This window comes from Piliocolobus tephrosceles, chromosome 4, assembly GCF_002776525.5.
Source record: "Piliocolobus tephrosceles isolate RC106 chromosome 4, ASM277652v3, whole genome shotgun sequence".
NCBI lineage: Eukaryota > Metazoa > Chordata > Mammalia > Primates > Cercopithecidae > Piliocolobus > Piliocolobus tephrosceles.
The window spans coordinates 8,558,542-8,582,144 of NC_045437.1; the positions used below are offsets into that span (position 1 = coordinate 8,558,542).

At 41.2% G+C, this 23,603-nt stretch overlaps 1 protein-coding gene across 1 annotated transcript in view; it reads right to left on the reverse strand.

Annotated features, from left to right (window-relative positions):
• SEMA5A (semaphorin 5A) overlaps positions 1-23,603 on the reverse strand; it is a 510,195-nt gene that overhangs the window by 163,875 nt on the left and 322,717 nt on the right. The window contains exon 9 of the mRNA XM_023218224.2: positions 2,412-2,697. Coding sequence (XP_023073992.1) covers positions 2,412-2,697 — 286 coding nt within the window. The remainder of the gene's footprint in view (positions 1-2,411; positions 2,698-23,603) is intronic.

Genomic DNA, 23,603 nt, shown 5'->3' on the forward strand with positions numbered 1-23,603 from the left:
GGGCAGGCAAGGGCAGGCCAGGTCTAGATCATGATCTTGAGAATGAGTAGGCTTAAAGCTGGAATCAGTATGAACAAGCTCATTTGTATGACAGACCTGCAGCCACCTGTTCCAACCTGGCTTCTATCAGCAATCAAGGTAAAAATTTAGAAGAGCAGTAAAAAAACCTACCCCCACAGCAACTTTACTATCTGTATATCCATATCTATACATAGTAATACTTTACTACAATCTCTACACTATAAACAACTATAATGGTGAGCACCATTTTTAGATATCTAGGAAAAAAGCCAAATCTTTAGAGACTCCACTGTAGCAGCACATCATTTCCTTCAGGCCAACCCATACTCAAGTGATTGAGAAAACTACACAGTCGTGCTAGGGACAGAAGGAGTCAGAACGGTTATCTTTTCCCCACTTTTCCCCATTCCTCTAGAGCTGAGAAACCTTGATGAATGTACAGAGGCAAAGCAATATTCTAAGCCCTGAAGCTCAGCCCAGTATTAGATAGCTTTCTAATTCATAATATCTCTGATCCTCATTTTCTTTCTATTTGAAGCAAACGTTGTCTGAGACACGAAAGGGAGGTGGAAAATATTGTGAAATTTGAGATGGGCATATTAGAAATGCATTCCCAAGACCTAACACAAATTAGTATTCCAAGGAGAAAGGGGAGATGTGATGCTTCTATCTCTAAAAATATAGATTCTGTACACTGGGTGACTTCTGACATGATGGGAATTTGCAACACTAAACAAATAGTCCAGAATAGTCTGAAACTTATTTTTGCAACTATCTAAATTGACCATATACCATCTTGGAATGTTTCAGGCATGGTACTTTTATAACTTCTGAAATTGGTGTTTTGTTTTGTTTTGTTTTGCCCAGAGCCAGGGGAATGAGGAGCTAAGTAAACCGGACTCTCCTTGTGCATAAAACTGATGTCAACTGAGCAAATGCACACTTATCTTGTGCGACCTACACTAGTTTTTAAACAAGGTTTTGGAAAGAAAATCAACTTCAGAAACTGTAGATTGATTTTTTTAAAGAAACTTATCAAAGAGAAGAAATAACCTCTGGGTTGAAGACCAGATTTACGAAAACAAATATGGCCATGGGGAGTAAAGGGTATGTGTGGAGCTATCCAAACTAGCCTTACTTTTCTAACCTCATGTCAGAAAGAAGACTCTTCATGGGGGGTAAAAGCTGTTACTAAGCAAATATTAACACCCAAGTTAAGCAGTTGAGAGACCAGGAAGAGAAGTTTAATGAGGAAATAAGCTGCAGGTAAAGTGATGTTTTAGAAAGGCCACTCATGGACAGGCATCAGATGCCCAAGAGATGAAAAAGTAAATTAAAACACTTAGGAAGCAGAGAGGACATCCTAGGGTGACCAGCTGTCCTGGTTCACCCAGGAATAGAGGTGCCCTTAGTTACAGGGCTGTCATCAATGCTAAAACCAGGCTAATCTCAGGCAATTCAGGACTTTTGGTCATCCTACCTCATTTATCAGCACTTCCAACCCAACTAGATTTGGATCCTTTACTTTGGATACAAATATTTGGCTTTTGCTTAAAGTGTTAAGTCACAAGACGAGAGATTTCAAAGGTGATCCAAATCAGAACCCATAGTGTAGGATCAGCAGCACCACAGCCAATGTGTAGGAAAGTGATGCTCAGAGTCTCAATGTGATCCTTGATTCCTGGGTTTGGCGCGTGCTCCTGTTGAGTCTTACACAGCATACCAGCTAAGGATGGGAAATAACTTTGGGGACATACGATAGTCCACTAGACTAAGAGTGAAGGAGGTCAGAAAACTTCCTAGGCTTAAGCCAGCCCAAATATTGTTCATTCTAAAGTTAGGAGTATCTCCCTGTCCCACCCCCAAACAAAACATACTAGAATTTTTATAAAAATATTTTAAAAGTATAACTGACATAAAATGCAGCTATGGAAAATGTGCCTTTCAAATATGAGCAAGGTTTAAGCAAGAATCATGTTATCTCAAAGATTTCAGATTCTCCAGACAACACTATTTTCATTATACACAAATGCATGATGCATATAGAAAAAAATATACGTATAATATGTACCAGTATTTCAAAAAGTGTCCAGAACACAATGGCAAATCAGGAAGGAGCAATTTATAGTAGAATAATTTAATGTCGCTATATCCTAAAGACTGACAGAAACTTTCTTGATTTGGAGTATTTTTCCTAATACCAGTCTCACAAATCACGTATGTTTGTCTAAAGGTAGTTCATTGAAAAGTCCTCTTTTTTTGTCTGTTTAGCCCAGTAAAATAAGAAAGATTTTCTTTAAAGCAAATTTAAAACCTCAGAGGTCAAAGAACAAAAGACTTATTCAGAACGAGTAAGAGAGAGGGGAGAAAAATTATTTCAAGTTACATACACATTGGTGGTAAAGATGCCATAGATCAAATCCAGCTCAGGCAGGAAGAAAGTACTCTGCAATTCGTTGTAGTAAAAGGGGACTTCCCCAGGACGGGAGCAGTTCAGGCGAGCCTTCATGAATGTGGTCCAGGTGTCTTCCAGCAGGAAGCGCCCACCAATATCATTCTTGCACACCCGGGCAGCTCTGGAGAACACTGTTTTCCCACAGTCATGCTCTACTGCATTTTCTCGGAAAAAGAAGTAGGTAAAATTTCCGATGTCATAAGATGACACAAAGTTTGGCTCTGGAAAAAACAGAAAAGAGGGAGAAAATCTCAGCATTCATGTCATTCCCTTTTGGTCTTGCCTGTTCAGTACTTCATCCAAAGAGACGTGGTTTTGTTTAGATAACACCTGGTTCCTCTAGGGCAATTGGGAGGCCCTGTGAGCAGCTTAATGATCTACACTGTTGGGAAACGCAGTGTCATACACAGATTCTACATAATGAGAAGGCACTGGTATGACTGCACACTGAAGTATCCTGAGCTAAATTAGGGCTTGAGTTAATGTGACGTTAATACCATCAAACATTGGCAGCAAATATTTGCAGTACATTTTAGAGCAATATGTATTACTTTATTTGCAAATTCTTACATAACCTTCAGAAAGAGAGGGAGAAAATAGGATTAAAAAGATGAAATGTGACTCAGAATATAGCAGTCTACAATCCTATTTGTGTGCAAGACAACAAAATTATTTGACTTAACTTATGTACATTCCTGTGACTTTGACATAAGGTATGTGCTTTTACTAAGGACTTTAAAACTGTTTTCATTGCTGGGAATGAAAATAAAGACTAAAACTGTAAGGTGTGTCTGGAATTAGCTTTAGCAATTTCTGTTACTATGGTGACCATGGAACGGTGAAAAACAACTCTGATTTTCTGATTTCTGGGTTGCTTGGTAATACATTTAGAGGAGGGAAGAGTATTGGGATGGAGACATTGCTTTGTAGTTTTCTGGTCTCACAATTAGCTTTAAAATGGGGATAAAGAAATGACAAAATTATGACAAAGCCTTTACTTAATCACCAAGCTCATTAGGAGTTTAGGAAATATACATTTTCAACTGAATTTTACATGGAGCATTTGAAGTTTTAGCTTCCTAACCTCCAGTTTGAAATCAGTGATAATAGAGATAGTACATGTTGAGATACACATGCTCCCTAATATTTGCTTTTAAAAATCTAATCACAAGGTTTTGTTCTTCTCTATTTCTAAATGCTATTCATTCAATCAGCAAGTATCTTAATTTTATGGTGCAAACTAGGATAAATATAGCAGTAACCCTTGGTGTCCAAAATTAATGGAAAGATACAGACAATAAGTATATTCACAAAGACACATTTTCAGGGACAATTAGTTTGTTGGGGCAATTCAATTGGCCTTGTACTTTTCCAGATAGAATTGTATTGCAATAATAACATGCTACTGGCAGGACAACTAAAATATGTGTGGCTGCAAGATAAGCCATTAATGTTATGAGTAAGACACATAAACGGAATCATCTAAGGTCTGAAATGCAGACGTTGACTTCAGACATTGACAAAGGGTTGGCATTGACTACTCTGTTATTCTGTCCAGGAAAACTATTGTCAATTTTCAATCAATACCTATATTTGATATTTTCACAAAATGTTTTAATTTAATCCCACTTTACATTTTTAAAATGTAACAAATATTCTAAATGGTTTATGTATGATACTTTTCCCTTCAGTACAATACATTGTTAAGTCATTGAAGTATATCCAGTAATATACTGAGGTGATTTTAATTTATAAACTGTCAAACATATTCTTAAGTCACTATTGCTTTCACCCTAAATGACTATTAAAAAAAAACTTAAATTGCATAACATTGTAAAAGATGGAGGTTAGATATCTTTACTATAATAGTACGCTTTAATATACTGGAGAGATGCTCACAAAAACAGCAGATTACACATCTGTCATTTGTGTTTTTGGAACATAAAGAAAATACTGGGGGTGGGGGGGGGCAGTTAAGTTTGTGTTCACTGTAAGTCTCCAAAAAAGAATTACTTGATAAAGCAGGCCCCAAAAGCAAAGATATGGAACAATTTCCAAACCATGTGTAAAGAAAATCATCACTGGCATGTCTAATTCTAAAGAAGAGGCTAAATTATTTTGGAATGGGTCCTGCACCCTGGCTGAACTAAACTCAAGTTTGGGAATTGTACTAAAACAAGCAACAACAACAAAAACAGCAACAAGAAACCCTACCTAAAGTGGGGAAAACAAAGAGAGAAGGCGTAAGGGTCCAAAGGTGTCTAGCCTGGGTCTTAGGTTACCAGCACACATGCATGAGGCATGAGGCAGAGTCCACCAAGATTTACCAAATATACTCACTACTACCCACTTCTGCTATTAACTTGGGGACAAATGGCATGAAAACCACATAGTAAATAGCTCCGGTTTCTCAGAAGTCCTGAGCCAAAAAATAAGAAGATACAAAGGAAGAAAGATCTTTTATGGTTTCCAGCTGAAGGTTGAGTTTATAATAAAACAGCTAATATCTGTAGAATGCTAATTCTTGTGCCAAGATCTGTGCTTGGTGCTTTATATCCCCATTGAACTCACAAGAACCACAGAGCTAGGTGCTGTGCTATTCTTCCCATTTTATAGATGAGGACACTAAAGCCCAGAGATTTAATAACTTGTCTAAATTCACATAACTAGCAATGGCGAAGGGGGATGGAAAGTCCTGAATCCATTAGACCAAGGGTCACCAACCCCCAGGACATAGACCAGTACCAGTCCATGGCCTGTTAGGAGGCAGGCCACACAGCAGGAGGTGAGCAGCAGGCAAATGAATGTTACCTCCTGAGCTCTGCCTCCCGTCAGATTAGTGACAGCATTAAATTCTCATAGGAGCGGGAACCCTGCTGTGAACTGTGCATGTGAGGGATCTAAGTTGTACACGTCTTATGAGAATCTAATGCCTAATGATCTGAGGCAGAACAGTTTCATCCCTCAACCATCCCCTCTATCCACCCCCAGTTGATGGAAAACTTATCTTTCATGAAACTGGTTCTTGGTACCAAAAAGTTTAGGGACCACTGTATTACACTATACTGAAAAAAAAAAATAAAAAGTGGTTGCAAAAAGAAAACAATCAATTAAATGCTAGCAATATTCAACAGGATTTGACTTTCTGCTTTAGAAAAAAATGGTAAGCTCTTGGCTGGACAGTCATCTTTACACAGCGAGTGGTAAGCAGGTTTACTTAGGAACAGTCTGAGGGGGGTTTCAGAACCAACTAGAGAGACAATAAATGATGAGATGAAACTTTAAACCACAGCTATCACGGATGTCAGGAATGACACAGAAAGAAGAAAAAGTGGGAGGAAGAAGAAACAATTCAAGGACTTATTAAACAAGAACATTGTCGGAAAGTGTTTGACCCAACTCCAGAGGGTGTTTCAAGGAGGGCCTACCATAGCCTCAGAGAGCCAGTAGATGACTCTCAGGGGGTCATTCCACACCCTGTGTCTGTTCCAGCAAACCACATCCGCTTTTGCAGATAAGGAGAAAACTGAGTAATGGTAGGCAGATTGAAGCACAGTTTCCTCTTTCCACAGAGAGCCTCCACCATGTCTCCAAACTACCCTGAACCAATGTTATAAGATCACAACGTGCATTTTAGATAGAAATGCTCAAATACAGGTTTTCCTTTTGGTTTGCAAAAACAAGAGAAGAATTTGTATTCCGAGTGTAGTGAGTGCTGTTTGCTAATTCACCATGCAGTGCAGGTCGTGCTGGTCAGGGAGTGAGACTGCATTTGGTAACGCATCCTGCGGGCCTACACTGGTCCTTCAGGATGAGGGTGGACCCCTGACTGTGTGACCTGCCATTAACTAGGGAAACACAGTTTCTTGAAAAGTAGAGTCTCTTGAAATTCGGCGAGCATCCTGTTCCTTTTACAAAGACAATAAAAAAGTGGGAATCATTGTAAAACAGACAGTCAAATAGCTCTTATATTTATTGATAGAAATTTGGAAGTAGGTGATGTTAGAGTCTTGGCAGGCAGGATGATAAGATGAATTTTGTTTTCCTTCCATTATTTAAGTTCTGTCTTTTCTCAAAATGCAATTCACCACAAACTAGTATCTGTCACTCCTGAGTGAGCTGAGCAAGTCAGAAGGCAAATCAGGCCTTTTCTTCTTGTGTACAATGGACAGGAGTGAATGAAAGAGAGATCTCAGGTGTGCTGCTGACTGCATCACAGGAAAAGCAGGCGCGTCAGCTGCTATGTAAATACATGCATGGAGAAACTGTCTTTTCTAATGTTTGTAAAACAGACTGAGTTATGTATTACAGTGTTGTACAAAATACATCATGTTAATAAGAATTATTCTTCATGATATAAGAACTTTTATTTTGCATGTTTTCTTACATAATAGTGACCATACAGATAGGACTAGGAGAAGTGACTCACCATATATGTAATTACAAGCGATGCGAAGAAAAGCATCAAAAATGTTGAGATTTTGACCACACAAAACCAAATACTGAGCATCCAAATGAAGCCTCCCATTCTATATTCTTTCTATTCCAATGTCTAAAGCATCAATATGGGGGTATACCATATTCAAATGGCTCAATCTGATCATTGATATAAAGATACTTGTCTACAATCGGAGTGAATATTAAAGGCACACAGGAATCCCTACTCTACAAAAATCTTACTAGAATCAAAATCTATTATAAATTATTTTGCAGTCAAAAGTTGCCTTGTGACACACTTGCCACAGTCAGGCTGGAAAAAGCCTGTACCCGATGTCTTTGGCTCTGCCCTGGCTGGACCATTGACATTTGATATTTTCTGTTGTTGCATCTGACAATCAGACTTAGTTTGCAAAGCTGTAAAAATTAAACAGGCTGATGCATAGTAGGATGCCAATAAATGGTGGCTATTATTATTTTGGCATAATGTACGGGCATTTTCCAGCCTGACTTTGGCAAGTATCACACAAAGTGGCTTTTGACTGCAAAATAATAGTCACCATTTACTTACTCTTAATGCCCCTTGCAATAATTTCTATTGAACAGAACTTCACATAATGATAAGGAATGATCAAGCATATATGTGTATATATATATATAAAGCTTAAAGGTGATCAGAGTATTAGGATCATAAATAAGCCATGCTGAATTTTGTTTGTTTGTTTGTTTTGAGACAGAGTTTCACTCTTCTTGCCCAGGCTGGAGCACAATGGTGCTATCTCAGTTCACTGCAAACTCCGCCTCCTGGGTTCAAGAGATTCTCCTGCCTCAGCTTTCCGAGTAGCTGGCATTTCAGGTTTCTGCCACCACACCCGGCTAATTTTGTATTTTTAGTAGAGACAGGGTTTCTCCATGTTGGTTAGACTGGTCTTGAACTCCCAGCCTCAGGTGATCTGCCCACTTCAGCCTCCCAAAGTGCTGGGAGTATAGGCGTGAGCCACGGTGCCTGGCCTACCATGCTGAGCTTTTAAATAGCAAGCTATTTCACAAAAATAAGATGAGTTAATAGAAACAACATTCAGAGGTGACACACAGCCAGCAGTTTTCTGTTCCTAAGTTGTTAGTATCAGTCGCTAGAAAATGCCTTCCACAAGCATTCCCCGATTTTAGACCCTCTCGTTATTGGGTACAGTGTCCATTGTCATAGTTCATGGAGATAAAACTGCTGTAGAAGCTTCCAGGGCAAATATATTTTTATCTAGGTATTCATTAAAATTAAAAGCTGATAACTTAAAATTAAATGAAATTAAACAGAGGTTAAAAGCTATTGGTAGGCTAAAGTTCTTTTCCTGAGGTTTCTACTAAAAGACAGATGACGATGATTGATTGATAGATAGATTTCAATAGATGGATGCACACGTTCTTGTCTGTGTATATGTGTGTATCACATATGTGAGTATAGAGATATATGTATAGATGGCTCAATACCTCCACCTACTGGCTGTGTGAACTTAGTCACATTATTTACCAGTATATTTCCTTTGTTTTCTGTTTTTGAATAACAATAGCAACATCCAACATGCAGTATCATTGTGAGAATCAAAAGCACTTGGCTGGTAATTATCAAAATACAGATCTCTATTTATTGAAAATGATTCCATAAATTAATATAAACACACATGTGAGTAAATATCATCAGTATTTAATTAATAAGATAACTCATTGAGTATGCATTCCGTATATCAAATTAAGGTCTACACTTATTCCATCAAGATTGAAATCAAACACGGTGGCAGAGCCGGCCAGAGTACTGTTCCAGGCACTTCCTCACCGCCCCGAGGGGCAGTCCTGGCCACTGGGTGCTCCTTAGTAAACTGATAGACACAGCCCCCGTGCCCTCAAGAGCAGTGTGAGGAGACAAACAAGACAGATCAACAAGTGCTTACAGGGAGGACAAGGGTACGGAGGGCCAGGGCGGGCAGGAGAAACAGAGATCAGAAAGGAGAGAATAGGGAAAAGGCAGGGCTGAGGCTGAGAAGGGGCCACCCAGACAAGGATGGGGGAAGAGAACATCCCTGCCAGAAGGAGCGGCCTGGGAGAAGACCATAAGCATGGCAAGGAACGAAATGAAGCCACAGTCAGGATCAAAGGGATCAACAGGACAGGAGGTGGAAAGCCAGGCAAGGCCAGGAGCCCATAACAAGGAGTATGGATTTCAAATGCCATTGGAGAGACACCAAAGAGTTTTAAAGAAAAGCTTATCATTCCGTTTCCTGGGTGTGTGGTGTGGGATGGGGTGGGGACTTGGAGTCAAGCACATCCTTGGTAACTATTAACACAGCAATCGGGGCCTTGCATCCCCAGGTGTGTCACTCATTGAGCCCCTTGACAGAAAAAAAGTTATTGCTAAGACCCTTGCAGTAGGCCTGGAAAGACAGTTTCAGCACATTTGATTCCCTCCTTCTTCCTGGGGAATACGACCCACTGAAAATGCATTACTTTCATGAATTTGCTGATTCAAATAGGAACCACTTGTACCATGGCGACGCGGGCTGGTTTCCCCTAAATGAGAAGCACCACTTCTGTACACCGCCCTACAAGACCAAAACTCACACCTACAATTCTCCATATCTTTGGGTCTATAGGAGTTTCATTAACTGGATATTTGTCTCAATGTTCTAGCTTAAAGTGACAGACTTTAGTGTCTACTCTGCTCTTATTCCATTCCAAGCACGTAGCCCTCTCTTATAAAATTCTGCCAAATCACACATTCCTATTAGTGATACATAATTTCATGAATATTTGTGAAAACTGCCAAAACACAAAATTTCTATTTGCCATGTTCATTTTTTCTGATGCCATTTTAAATTTACAGGTTCACTTCCTGGAAGAATTAATCATTTTATCTGCAAGATCAAATTCATACTTATGAGTTTTTTAATTGGAATGTGAAATTTAAAAATCTGGTAAATATTTTAACGCCTAAAAAATATGTTAAAAGACTGAAAGGAAACCATGTAAGATTTTTACTGAAAGAAGACATTGAGCTCCAATGTTATTCAGTTTTTATCATCCTTCTTCCCAATAAGCTACTGCAGAATAAGGAAATGTGCATGACGGCTCTGGCTTTGTCTCCTGAGTTGATCTGAGCTGGGGCAAACGGAGGACCAAGACACAGGGAGCCGACTTCCCAATATGTGGCAGTGAGTGAACAAATGTCAGAGGCCCTTGACTGGGGTAAATAAAAAGTTCGATAGAATAATACAGAGACAAATTTATAGAAACACATAAAACTGGGCATTTTAGAAACAAGATGACAAGATGATTTATGCTAGAAACTGGGATGCTTTTAAGAAGGAAAGGAGGCAACATGAGTCATCAGGCAAGGACATCAAGAGGGATTCAAGACTGTCACTAGGAAACTGCCAGAATCTCTAGACAATGAACATTGAGCCATTTCCCAACTGTTTTATCTGTTCTAGTACATGTCTGCCTGAGATCTTCTCTACAGTGAGGCATCCCTTCTTGTAGTGGATTTATTTTTTATGAGGTTTCTCTGACTCATGTATATACAGTTCATGCAAGTATCCTCATAATGTGGTAGTAGGAAAAGGAAAGATTCATTCATCCCTTTTCTTTTGGAATGTGCACATTAAAATTCAAAGGTAGTAAAAGACCTTTGGCAAGCGTATTGACAAGTGTATTGGCAAGTGTAGAAGCTTCTTCACATGATTGGAGAGGACCTGTGGCTCCCCAGCTTTTAGGCCCTCTGTGCTTGATGTACAGGATGGAGCGATACGGTGTTTTCAGAGCACCGTAAGAACTGACTCCTTATGTCACTTAACCACACTTTTGTACCCATAAAGGTCTGCATTAAATTATCACACAGGCTCTTCTACTTTGGGTTTAATAACCCCAGTTTATTGCATCATGTATGCAAGTCTATAACAATCAAGAAAAGGCTCTCAACTCTTTCCAGAGTCCACATACCCCTCTTCCATGGCAGCTCACGCATGAAAATGTGGGCATTGGGAGAGGGAGATGGAGGCCATTTGTAATGTTGGCATTTCCTAAAATGCCAACTAAACAAAAGGAAGGTCAGCGGCTTGTAAAGAAGGAAGGAGGCAAGCTCTGGAGTGGATCTGTCTTCAAGCTCTAGCTCAGGTATGCATCAGGTATGGCCTGTGTTCAGGGGGCAAGTCCCTCTGAGCCCCACGGTGCTCATCTGTAGAAGGAGGATAATGCAATCTCCCTTAAGAGATTGTAAGAAAGATGGCAGATGACATGGATTTGGAGCCTCCCGTCTACCTGGCATATGATAAACAGCCATTTGTGACTCTTCCTTGTGGGTGGTGTAATAACTACAAGTAAGGGCCAGGCGCGGTGGCTCAAGCCTGTAATCCCAGCACTTTGGGAGGCCGAGATGGGCGGTTCACGAGGTCAGGAGATCGAGACCATCCTGGCTAACACGGTGAAACCCCGTCTCTACTAAAAAATACAAAAAAAACTAGCCGGGCGAGGTGGCGGGCGCCTGTAGTCCCAGCTACTCGGGAGGCTGAGGCAGGAGAACGGCGTAAACCCGGGAAGCGGAGCTTGCAGTGAGCTGAGATCCGGCCACTGTACTCCAGCCTGGGCGACAGAGCGAGACTCGGTCTCAAAAAAAAAAAAAAACTACAAGTAACAGATACTCTAATAAGTACACGGACAGGCAGGCGATATGCATGGAGGCCATTGATTTAAAAGGATTTCTGATCTACAAAGATAATAGGATTAGATTCACAGCACAATGTCCGAACTGCAGCCATCCCACAAGGCATAGGCAACTGGCAATGCCGGCTGACAGGCTCGATCAGGCCTGAATATTAGAGGAGGGCATCTCATTGTGCTATGTCACATGTCACACAACTTTGCTCAACATACTTTCCATCCATGTTGTCTCATCCTCACCCTAGCAAGTTTAAACTTGAATGAGATATCAGCCTTGCACTTGTAATACTGAAAAGAACTTATTTTTCACAAAGGCATTCTTTTTAAGCATCTCCCCAGGTGCTTATTTGGGAAAAACAAACAAACAAAAAAAAAACACTAGGCTGCTGACTATGCAGTCTTGATTCTATTCTGGCTTTACAGAGCTTCTTCTTTTTCTTTACAAGTACTTGCATTTTGGTACCCATATTCACTTCATTCCCCCATTTGTCTTTGTTTTGCTTGTTCTGACCTCTACTTCCATTTTTGAATTTCCAGCTGTAGCGAATCTTGTCAGTCAAGAGAGCACCTCCTACAGACCAGTCACAGCTCCAGGTACTATGCTGTGTGTATCCTTCCAAACAGGCTCTCACTGTCCCCAGGGCGGAGCTCAACAAAGTCACGCCAGCCTGGCTGTGCTCAGGCTGTTTGGAGTCAGCACCTGGTCCCAAGGAGAAGCACTGAGCTCCCCAAAGCACCTCTCTTCAGGACAAGCAGAAACAATTTCTCCTTGACTTAAGTAAGCATGGAGGAGATTTTCATCCTCCAAGTAAATTATCATTAATTATTAGAAGGTTAATAATTGCATTTTAAAGACCTCAAGAGTCTACTTAATGCTTGAGTAACACCATCAATGTATTTCAGACCAACAGAATTTAACATTGTTGCCAAAAGAATTTTCTCAACTAGAATTATAATAGCTCATAAAAAATGATACAGTGGAAAAGAGAATTCTTGTGGATTTCAAGTGAGTTCACCTCCACATGAAATCCTGGCCGAAATCTCAGAGACTGCAGGACACTGTGGAGTTCCCTGGGAGAACCCAGTGGGACAAGTGCACATTTCCACCAGAGAAGGAAAGCCATCAGGTCTCTGAGTATTAGTAAGTCTACGTGGCTTAGATGTTCATGCTGAGTTATTAAGGCTCATTTAGGAGTTAGTTTTTCCAAGTTCCTACTGAAGTTCTTCCTCTGTGTGCAAGCATATAGTTCCTTCAGAACTCACAAACTCAATTTGCACAATATGAATTTGGAAATGTATTTTCACATTTTCATGGGTTTATTGTTTCCCCAACTTGACTGCCAGTTTCTTGAAGGCAAATTTTATTGCTTCTCTATTTTAAGCATCGACCATTAAACATTTATTATCCTGCCTTACAGTAATCATTTCATACAGTTATTAACGATTAATATTTTAATGCATTAAAGCTGTTAAGGTATTTCTCTAAACACATAAATTTGTTTTAAGAGCGACTTTGGCACAGGGGAAAATATGACTTTGAAATATATTCATTACCAAACACATAACTTAATGTTCCAGATTCATCCAGAATGTTATCCAATTGATTGTACTGCCTTTGAGAAATGACAATAAATAATGGCTGAAAACAGGGGTCCAAGTGAGATGGGGGCTCAAAGGGAAGATGTTATAAATTTTTGGACCAGGTTCAATTTCAAATATGCATATCTGTGTTTTTGTTGCTGTTTAATTCTAATGTATAATTAATAGAACATTCTGCCATGTTTAACATTATTCATATTTCTGCTATTTGTGAAGTGTGCTAATCTCTTACGCATTCAACAAATACGTATTAATCCTGATCTATGTTTCAGACACTGAATAAGATGCTAGCACACAAAGCAGGTTTCCACAGAGCCCCTGCCCTTAAGGAACTCATAAAATAGTGGCGGTAACAAAGCAGTCAACTATCTACCCATTGTCTTCGTCCATTCCAGCTGCTGTAACAAAAATACCATAAACTGGGCCGCCTATAAACAACACACATTTCCTTCTCACAGTTCCGGAGGCTGGGAAGTCTATGATCAAGGTACCAGCAGACGTGGTGTCTCGCAAGGGTTTGCTTTCTGGTTCCTAGCCGGCACCTTCTCACTGGGTCCTCACAAGGTGGGAGGAACGAGGGAGCTCTCCAGGGTCTTGTTTATGCGGGCATCAATTCCATTCATGAGGACTCCACCTTTATGACCCAATCAGCTCTCAAATGCCTCACCTTCTAATACGATCACCTTGTAGGTTCGATTTCAGCCTACTACCTTTGGAAAGGCATAAACGTTCCGACCATAGCATCATTTAACTCATTAATTAGAAAAATAGCCATTGAGTGCTTACTTCAATGCCAGCACTGTTGTAAGCATGTGGGACCCAGGAGCAAGAGAAAGATATAAGCCCTGGTCATTGGGAACTTTCACTGTAGTGGCGGGAGGAGACAACATTATAGCTGAGGCTAAAACCGAACATGGTAAGAAGAGCCAAGAGGGCCAGATAGGAGGGAGCTGTGATCAGAAATAAGGTGGTGAGGTGCGGGTTCCATTAAGAAGATGGCATTTGAGCAAAGACTCAAAAAAGATGGGACAGTTGACCAGATGGGTTTTCTGGGGGAAGAGTTTTCCAGGCAGAACAGGGGCCAGCAAACTCTAGCCCATGGGCCAAATCCTACCTGCTGCCCATTTTGTGAATAAAGTTTTATTAGCACCCAGTCACACTCATGCATCCATAGACTGTGGAGACTTTCATACTACGATGGCAAGATTGAAAAGATGCAACAGTGGCCATGTGGACTGCAAAGTCTAAAATATTTATTCACTGACCCTTTATAGAAAAGTTTGCTGAGCCCTGAAAGGCAAGGAAGAACCAGAGGCACTGTGTGGCATTTCAGAGGCTAAAGCCAAGGGAGCACATAGATGAGAAAGGGAAGGGAACAGGAGGGCCATGGCAGCACTCTGGCTTTCTCTGCAGGTAAAATGGGGCTCGCATAAGGTTGGGGCAAGAGACTAACCAAGAGCTCTGGTAGTATGGGAGAAAGTGCAATCTTGAACAGTGTGAGAAAGGGATGGAACAGATCCACCAGAGACTGGGGAAACTGGAAATTTAAACTAAACTAACTAGGAGCCAGAATTAGCCAGGAGGCAAAAATCAAGGGAAGTGAGGACAAAATAATCACAAACTGCAAAGCAACATGGTAAGGAAGGCAGAATGCTCCCAGGAAACTGCACATGGCTCCTGAAAGGACACTAAGCATGCATGCGAGAAAAATAGCTGGAGCCAGGGCTGTAAAAACAGGCAGAGCCAGATCATAGCAGCCAGGCAAGAGGAAACAGGTAGAACCCACAAAGGCTTCCAGAGCTCAGGCCAGGCCTGCTGGCCCTCTCCAATCCAGCTTGTGCTGACTGCTGACAGCACCTCCCACCATCTGGGAGCCCCTGCACAGGTGCAGAGGACCGGGGGCAGGGAGTGTGTATTCATCAGTATATAAAGAATAATGCTGGAGGTGTCATAAGAATTTGTACCTGGAACTGCAATATAAAATCCAAGGGACTTAGCTTGCTCAAGGCAGGTTTGTAGAACCATACCAGATATTTCTAATGGGTTTCTGCAAGATGTGGTAGAAAGGTTAGAAGTCTGGTAGGTCCTTACTCAGGGATCTCTGTATCATGGCCAGATGTCACCATGGAAAAGCCAGTACCATCATTTGCCTGAAGATTAGTTCTGGAGCTCTGGGTCTTGGGGTTGCAAAAGGCCATAGCCTGTCATGTTCTGCCCACATGTTCTGATGATGCATGCTTCGTGCCCCTGTGCTCATCTTAGGCTCGATTATGCGAGCACTCATTTCTGCCATTTTTCCCTGTAGTCTTTTGAGATAGTAATTCAGATGTAGAATAAGCAACACAAGATCAAGCTCACTGTTGAGCTCAAGCATCAGCAATGCTTAAGAGTTTTAGCATCGTTCAACTCAATAATGAATCTTGACTTGTTGTGTCTTGCATTCTTGAGTCTTACAGAGGAGAGAAGCACCCCTTCCCCAGAGACATAGGGACAGGGAGGGATGCAAAGCAGCAGTTTAAGTGAGTGCATTGTCCACAGCGGTACTCTAGAGACAGGAAGAAAGAATCACAAGTAAAACAGCCCTCTGCCTTGGGCAAAGCAGACAGGAGATTGCCATCCCTACCTGAGGACTTATGATTCTCGTGGGAAACAAGAAGACAACCCCATCTGCTAACAATGGGAATGATATGGCTGAGATGGGAAGCCTGAGCAGTAAACAGATTTACCAGCAGTAGAAAAAAGCATTAAGATTGTCAGCAGAAAGTAAGATGTTGTGACCTCAGACTTCAACAGTTGAGCACTTCTTCCTTCAGACAGTGTTATAGTTTAACTGTACCCATCCCCCAACCAAAAAATATGTTGACGTCCCAACACCCAATTTTCATGAATGTGACCTTATCTGGAAACATGGTCTCTGCAGATATAATAAACTTCAGATATTCCAACATGACTGGTATCCTTATAAGGAAAGGAGAATTTAGACAGAGGCACAGGAAGACAGCCATGTGAAGATGGAGGCAGACATAGGAGTGAAACCATCATAAGCCAAGGAGTGTCTGGGGCTACCAGAGCTAGAGGACGTAACCATGGTTCTCCCTTGAAGGATTTGCAGAGTGCATGGCCACGCTGGCACCTTGATTTTGGACCTTTGGCCTTCAGCACTTTAAGACAATACATTTCTGGTAGTTTCTGATGGTTATTTTTATTTCTGTGGGGTCAGTGGTAACATTTTCTTCTTCATTTCTAATTGTGTTTATTTGAATCTTCTCTCTTTTCTTCTTTATTAGTGTAGCTAGTGGCCTATCTTATTAATTTTTTTTTTTTTTTCAGAAAACCAACTCCAGGATTCACTAATCTTTTGAATGAGTTTTCATGTCTTGATTTCCTTCAGTTCAGCTCTGATTTTGGTTATTGTCCAGATGAACACTGTGGGGCTCAGAGAGATTTGCCCTTTAAACACAGGCCATATATGATGCATACCTGAGCTAGGACTTTGGGCTTGATTAGGTCCTGTTTCTTCTAGCTTTGAGGTTGATTTGTTCCTGTTTCTCTAATTCTTTCCTTTGTGATGTTAGCCTATTAATTTGAGATCTAACTTTTTCATGTGAACATTTAATGCTATGAATTGCCCTCTTAACACTCCCTTAACTGTGTCCCAGAAATTCTGGTATGTTGTATCTTTGTTCTCATTAGTTTCAATGAACTTCTTGATTTCTGCCTTAATTTCATTGTTTACACAAAAGTCACCCAGGAGCATGCCATTCGATTTCCATGTAGTTACATGGTTTTTGGAGTGATTTTCTTAGTCTTGATTTTTATTTCTATTGCACTGTGACATGAAAGTGTGCTTGGTATGATTTTGGTTCTTTTGTAGCTTCTGATGATTGTTTTATGTCTAAGTATGTGGTCAATTTTAAAGTATGTAGCATGTGACAATGAGAAGAATGTATTTCCTGTAGTTTTTTGGTGGAGAGTTCTGTAAATGTATATGAGATTCATTTGGTTCAATTTTGAATTCAGGTCCTGAATATCTTTGTTAATTTTGTGCCTTGATGATCTAATATTGTCAGTAGAGTGTTAAAGTCTCACATTATTATTGTGTGAGTCTAAGACTAATTGAAGGTCTCTAAAAACTCTGAAAATGTATGAATCTGGGTGTTCCTGTGTTAGGTGCATATATATTTAGGATAGTTAGGTCTTCTTGTTGAACTGGATCATTTACCCTTCTTTGCCTTTTTGATCTTTGTTTGTTTGAAGTCAGTTTTGTCTGAAATTAAAATGGCAAACCCTGCTTTTTTCTCTTTTCCATTTGCTTGGTAGATTTCTTTTCCAACCCTTTATTTTGAGCCTATGGGTGTCATTTCACGTGAGACAGGTCTCTTGAAGACAGCATACTATTGAGTCTTCCCTGTTTATCCACCTTCCCACTCTGTGCCTCTTAAGTGGAGCATTTAACCTGTTTACATACAAGATTAGTATTGATATACATGGATTTGATCCTGTCATTATGTTGTTAGCTGGTCATTATGTTGTTAGCTGGCTATGATGTTGGCTTGCTTGTGTGGCTGCTTTATGGTGACACTGGTCTGCGTGTTTAAGGGTGGTTTTGTATTAGCTGGTAGCAGTCTTTCCTTTCTATATTTAGTGCTCCTTTCAAGATCTCTTGCAAGGCAGGTTTGGTGGTAACAAACTCACTAAACATTTGCTTTATCTGAAGAGAATCTTATTTCTTCTTCACTTGGGAACCTTAGTCTAGCTGGATATGAATTTTTTGGTTGAATACTTTTTTTTTTAATTTAAGAATGCTGAATATAGGCCCCTAATCTCTTCTGGCTTATAGGGTTTCAGCTGAGAGGTCCACTGTTAGCCTGATGGGATTCCCTTTGTAGATAACCTGCCTTTTCTCTCCAGCTGCCTTTAACATTCTTTCTTTCGTTTCGACCATGGGAAATCTGATGACTGTGTGTCTTGGGGATGATCTTCCTGTGTAGAATCTTGCAGGCATTCTCTGTATTCCTAAATTTGACTGTTGGCCTCTCTAGCAAAATTGGGGAAGTTTTCATGGATGATATTTGAAATATGTTTTCCAATCTGTTTGCTTTCTTCCCCTCCCTTTCAGGGATGCCAAGGATTCATAGATCTGGCTTCTTTACATAATCACATACTTCTCAGAAGTTTTGTTCATTCCTTTTATTATTTTTTCTTTGACTATCTTATTTCAGAGAACCAGTCTTCAAGCTCTGATATTCTTTCCTCAGCTTGGTTTATTCTGCTGTTAATACTTGTGATTGCATTGTAAAATTCTTGTATTGGGTTATTCAGCTCTGTCAGAACTGTGAAGTTCTTTTTTTATATCAGCTATTCCTTCCTTCAGCTTCTGTATCACTTTATTGTGATTCTTATTTTCCTTGGATTGCGTTTTCCTGCCCTTCTAAATCTGACTTCATTCCTATCTATATTCTCACTTATAAATGAGAGCTAAATGAGGAGAACTTATAACACAAAGAAGAAAACAACAGACACTGGGGTCTACTTGAGGGTGAAAGGTGGGAGGAGGGAGAAGAGAAGAAAATATAACTATTGGGTACTGGACTTAACTCCTGCGTAGTAAAATAATCTGTACAACAAACCCCCATGACATGAGTTTACCTTTGTAACAAACCTTCACATATCCCCCTGAACTTAAAAGTTAAAAATTAAATATTTTTTTAAAGAACGAAAAAATTTCTATTGCTTTGAACTACCCTGTTTGCAGTACTTTGCTTTGGCAACCTAGGAAACAAGCACAGGCACTGTTCAAAATGTCACTCAAGGTATGGCTTGATGAAACAGAATTCACTGGTGGCTGTCTGCTGGCTGGCTCGAAGTTTGGGCCGAAGGGTGCCCAGTATATGTGCATGCAGTAAAAGTTAGTGACAGTTCTACTGGGTGTTTCATCGGTTTGCCCAATATATGTTAACTAGTACAATTATGCAAAGGGACTACCTAAATGCATAAGTAAATTGTACCATACACAATTTAATCATAGTTCATCTGAATGCAAAAATTTTGCTGACTCAGGTTAGCAGGTGCTATACTCTCCCAACCTCTCCTGCTGAGACAATTTTCTTTCCTCAACACAAAAAGGTTGCAAAAACTGAAAAGCATGCAAAACAAAGAAGGGAGTTTTGTTCATTATTATATGTAAGCAGCTGCTAGCTGAGTGGTGGTCTTCTAGAGGATTCAAGTCCTGCTAAAGTTCTGGAAGTCCCAAGACTAGATGGTGATGGATATATCTTGAATGTGCCAGTAAAGAGGAGGAAAGAGGAGGTTGGAAGGTGTCAGTAATTCAGGAACCACAGGCCCAAATAATCACTCATTTATTCAGTCAATAAATGTGTATTAACTCCCTACTACATCTTAGATATTGCATTGGACTTTGGGGAGTTCATAATAGCTCCCCTTATTTGAGGAGTACTGACTATGTGCCGACATTAATACTCATCATCTTTGTTGTCTCACTTTATTCTCACAATGTCCAGGTCAGGTAGTCAGTTATCTGCAATATGCAGGTGAGGAAACCAAGAACTGGTAAGACAAATTTATGCCCCAAGGGCCAAGCCTCAGATCTGTCTGACTCCAAAATCTCTACTGTCTACCTTAGAGCTTCACGCCACATATTACTGGCTACTCTTTGGAGAGTGGATCAGAGAGGGGCTGGTGCAGCATATCAGATGAGGAAGCCTTGAACAAGCACAGAAGTGGAGGAATGAGACGAAAGACTCAGGTCTGGGAGCCACTCTAAAAGTGGTCTCTGCAGGACCTGGGGTTGAGTGCGTCTGGAAAGAGAGGGAAGGAGTCGGCTGGGGTTTGCAGGTGTCTGGCTCCGATGAGAGGTGAATCATGGAGCCTGCTCTGGGCTGAGTTGTGTCTCCCAAAACTTATGTCAAGGTCCCAGCCCCCAGTACTCCAGAATATAACTATGCTCAAAAACAGGGTCTTTAAGTGGTTAATGAGGTTAAAATGAGGTCATTGGAGTGTGCTTTAATCCAATATGACTGTTGTCCTTATAGGAATAGGAAATTAGGGGCTGGGCACAGTGGCTCACGCCTGTAATCCCAGCACTTTGGGAGACAAAGGCAGGCAGATCACTAGGTCAGGAGATCAAGACCATCCTGGCTAACACGTTGAAACCCTGTCTCTACTAAAAATACAAAAAATTAGCTGGGTGTGGTGGCAGAAGCCTGTAGTCCCAGCTATTTGGGAGGCTGATGCAGGAGAATGGCGTGAACCCGGGAGGCGGAGCTTGCAGTGAGCTGATATTGGACCACTGTACTCCAGCCTGGGTGACAGAGCGAGACTCTGTCTCAAAAAAAAAAAAAAAAAAAAAAAAAAAGAATAGGAAATTAGGAAACAGACATGGACAGAGGGAAGACCATGTTTAGAAGACACAGGGAAAAGACGACATCTACAAGACAAGGAGAGAGGCCTCAGGAGACAACAACCCTGCCGACAGCTTCTTCTTGGACTTTCAGCCTCCAGAACTTTGAGCAAATAAATGTCTGCTGTTTAAGCACCCAGGCTGTGATACTTTGTCATGGCATCCCTAGAAAACTAATATAGGGCCCACACCCAAGACTGAAAAACAAAGAAATGAACGAAAATGGAGTAGGCTGAGCTGAAAGTACTGCAAGGAGCATTCAGCTGGAAGTGAACATCGCATCTGTGGACTAAGTTGGAGCTGAGACCAGATGCGTGAATGGTCCTCAGTAGGCAGGTATGGTGTGAGGCAGGGGAGTTAAAATTTTAGAACAGAAAAAAAGTGTAATACGTATACACCATGGACTACTACTCAGCTATAAAAAGGAACAAAATAATGTATTTTGCATCAACTTGGAAGGAGCTGGAGATCATTATTCCAAGTGGAGTAATTCAAGAATGGAAAACCAAATATCGTATGTTACTTGTAAGTGGGAGCTAAGCTATGAGGATGCAAAGGCATAATAATGATACAATGGTCTTTTGGGACTTGTGGGGAAGGTTGGCAGTGGAGTGGGGGATAAAAGACTATATACGGGGTACAGTGTACACTGCTCAGGTGAAGCGTGCACTAAAATCTCAGAAATTACTACTAAATAACTTACCCATGTAATCAAAAACCACCTGTACCCCAAAAACCATTAAAATAGAAAACTAACAAAAAACAACAACAAAAAAAACTTCGGAATAGATGGGAATCCAAGAGGAGCATGTGGAATGAGAAGAGTAGGCAGAAGGAAGGGATTGAGGACAGAATTCTCAGGGACAAACAAAGCTTAAAGACCAGCTGAAGGAAAAGAGTCAAGGACAGGACAGGCACTCAAGCCACAGGGTGCACCAGCTACGTATGGTGCAGCATAAACATTCTGTAAAAGAAACTTGGAGGCAACAATGTCATCCTTCCAATAAGATAGTTAAGGTAATGGCTGGAAATTGGTCCTCAAATAATGTAACTAGACACTGTGGGACTGGGGAGAACCACCGCAGCACCACATGGTGGGATGCAGAGAGCAGAGAAGACACGAACTGCCTGAAGCTGAGGGCTTAAGAATGCTGTCCTCAATAAGGTCAGCCAATAATGGAGGGCAAGTGATGGGGCAGGGACTTACCCTCCATTCCTCCTGTTTCTGCTAAGAGAAAATTTCCACTGCATGGCCACCAAAGCAGGAAGTCCTACCCCTTTACCACCCCGTTGTAGCCTCCTTCTGGAACAAGTCCAACTCTCAGATTTGATTTTGCTGACGTGGTTGAAAGCTCAAGGGAAAAATCTGAAAGGGTCATTTAATGGGTCCTTAAAATCACTATGTGAAATTGGAGCACTCTTGGACATGGCAGAACTAAGGGTGTTTGGTTTTAGCTTGTTAGGGTTTCTTTGTTTTTGTCTTATTTAAGAGAAAAGACATCTGAACATTTTTCTGAAATCATGAGTCATCATTAGAAAGGAAGAAATTTGAGGTTATGGTGAAAAGAAAGATAATGGATAAGGCGGCAATATTTTCCAAAAAATGAAAATGACTCCAGAACACAGCAGAAAGAATCAGCTACAGAACCCGAGTGACAAGAAAAGGTAAGTTTGAGGACTTACTGGGAAAAATCCTTGAGAACCTAACGTTTCTCTATAATGTAGGAGGAAAGATAAACCCACTGAGAATCCCTGGGAGAGGGTGGGAGAGGACTGGAGTGGGGGTAGTTGCAAGGGGAGAGGACAGGAACTGGGGTGCTTAGACCTTTAGGGAGCTGCTCTGAGGGCCTCACTGAGGACAGAGGCTCCACCTTTTCTGCTGCCCTTTCCACCACAGGGTGATTCTCTCTAGCACCCCAGTGTTTAAGACACACAGAAGCCAAGGGGTGGGCCCCTCTGGGGCTGGATTTGGTGGGAGTCAATGCAGGCGGGCAGGAGGGTAAGGAGAACTAAAGGAGGAAGACCTGAGACAAGGGTGTCTGGCAAAGAACAGATGGGATGCAAAGCATGTGTCCTAGTTAGGCCAGGGAGGATAAATATCCCTGTGTTCAGGCTCAGCAGGAGATGGAAGCAGAACCTAGTGTGGTTAGAGGCCAGAATCCATCCTGGATGGAGGGTCAATCAGAGAAGCAAATCAGGGCCAACCGGAAGTGGAAGTTGTATCTCAGGGTTCGGCAGTGGCAGAAAGTGCCCTAACAAAACACAGAAGAGGTATGAAGACAACACTTCCTATGCGATCACTCAGGGTCCTCAGGCAGGGCTCTTGGTTTTCCACCCTAGGAGAGAGGGTCTTCCCAATGCAGGCCGGGGAAGGACGGTCGGGGAGGGCAGTGGAAATGCCGCTTTCCTGAGAAATGCAGGCTATTCATTGTCAATGCAAATTGTGCTGCTCTTATGGCCTGAGTGGTAGAGCCAGCGCGTTTACCTCTGAATTACTTTCAGTGTCTGCAGTTATCAGATCATAGAAATGAACAGCAGAATGTTTTAGGAATCGGAAACACTAATTTCTTTGTAAATCAAGTGACAATGTTTTGCCTACCATGACTGTGATCAACACTGTCTTAGTTCTTCCATTGCCTGGATGGCAACACATGACTCTCCAATGGAAAAGCAGAATTGACAGATGCTGACAACCAGGGGGTTCACCGATGCTGAGCGCCTGATCAGCTGGCAGTCATTCAGTCACATGTAAGAAGGCAGCTAGTGTTTATAACTCGTGCTATGACCTGAATTGTTTTTCCAGGATATTCTTCAAGTGTCACTTTGGGAAAAGAGAGAGTACTCCCAGTCGCTTTTTACTTTGCTTCTGGCAAATTCTAATTACAAAGCCTTTATTGGGATAGGGATTCTTGATTTTTAAGTGGAAACTTCTCGGCCAGTCAGAATCAACAAACAAATGGAAAG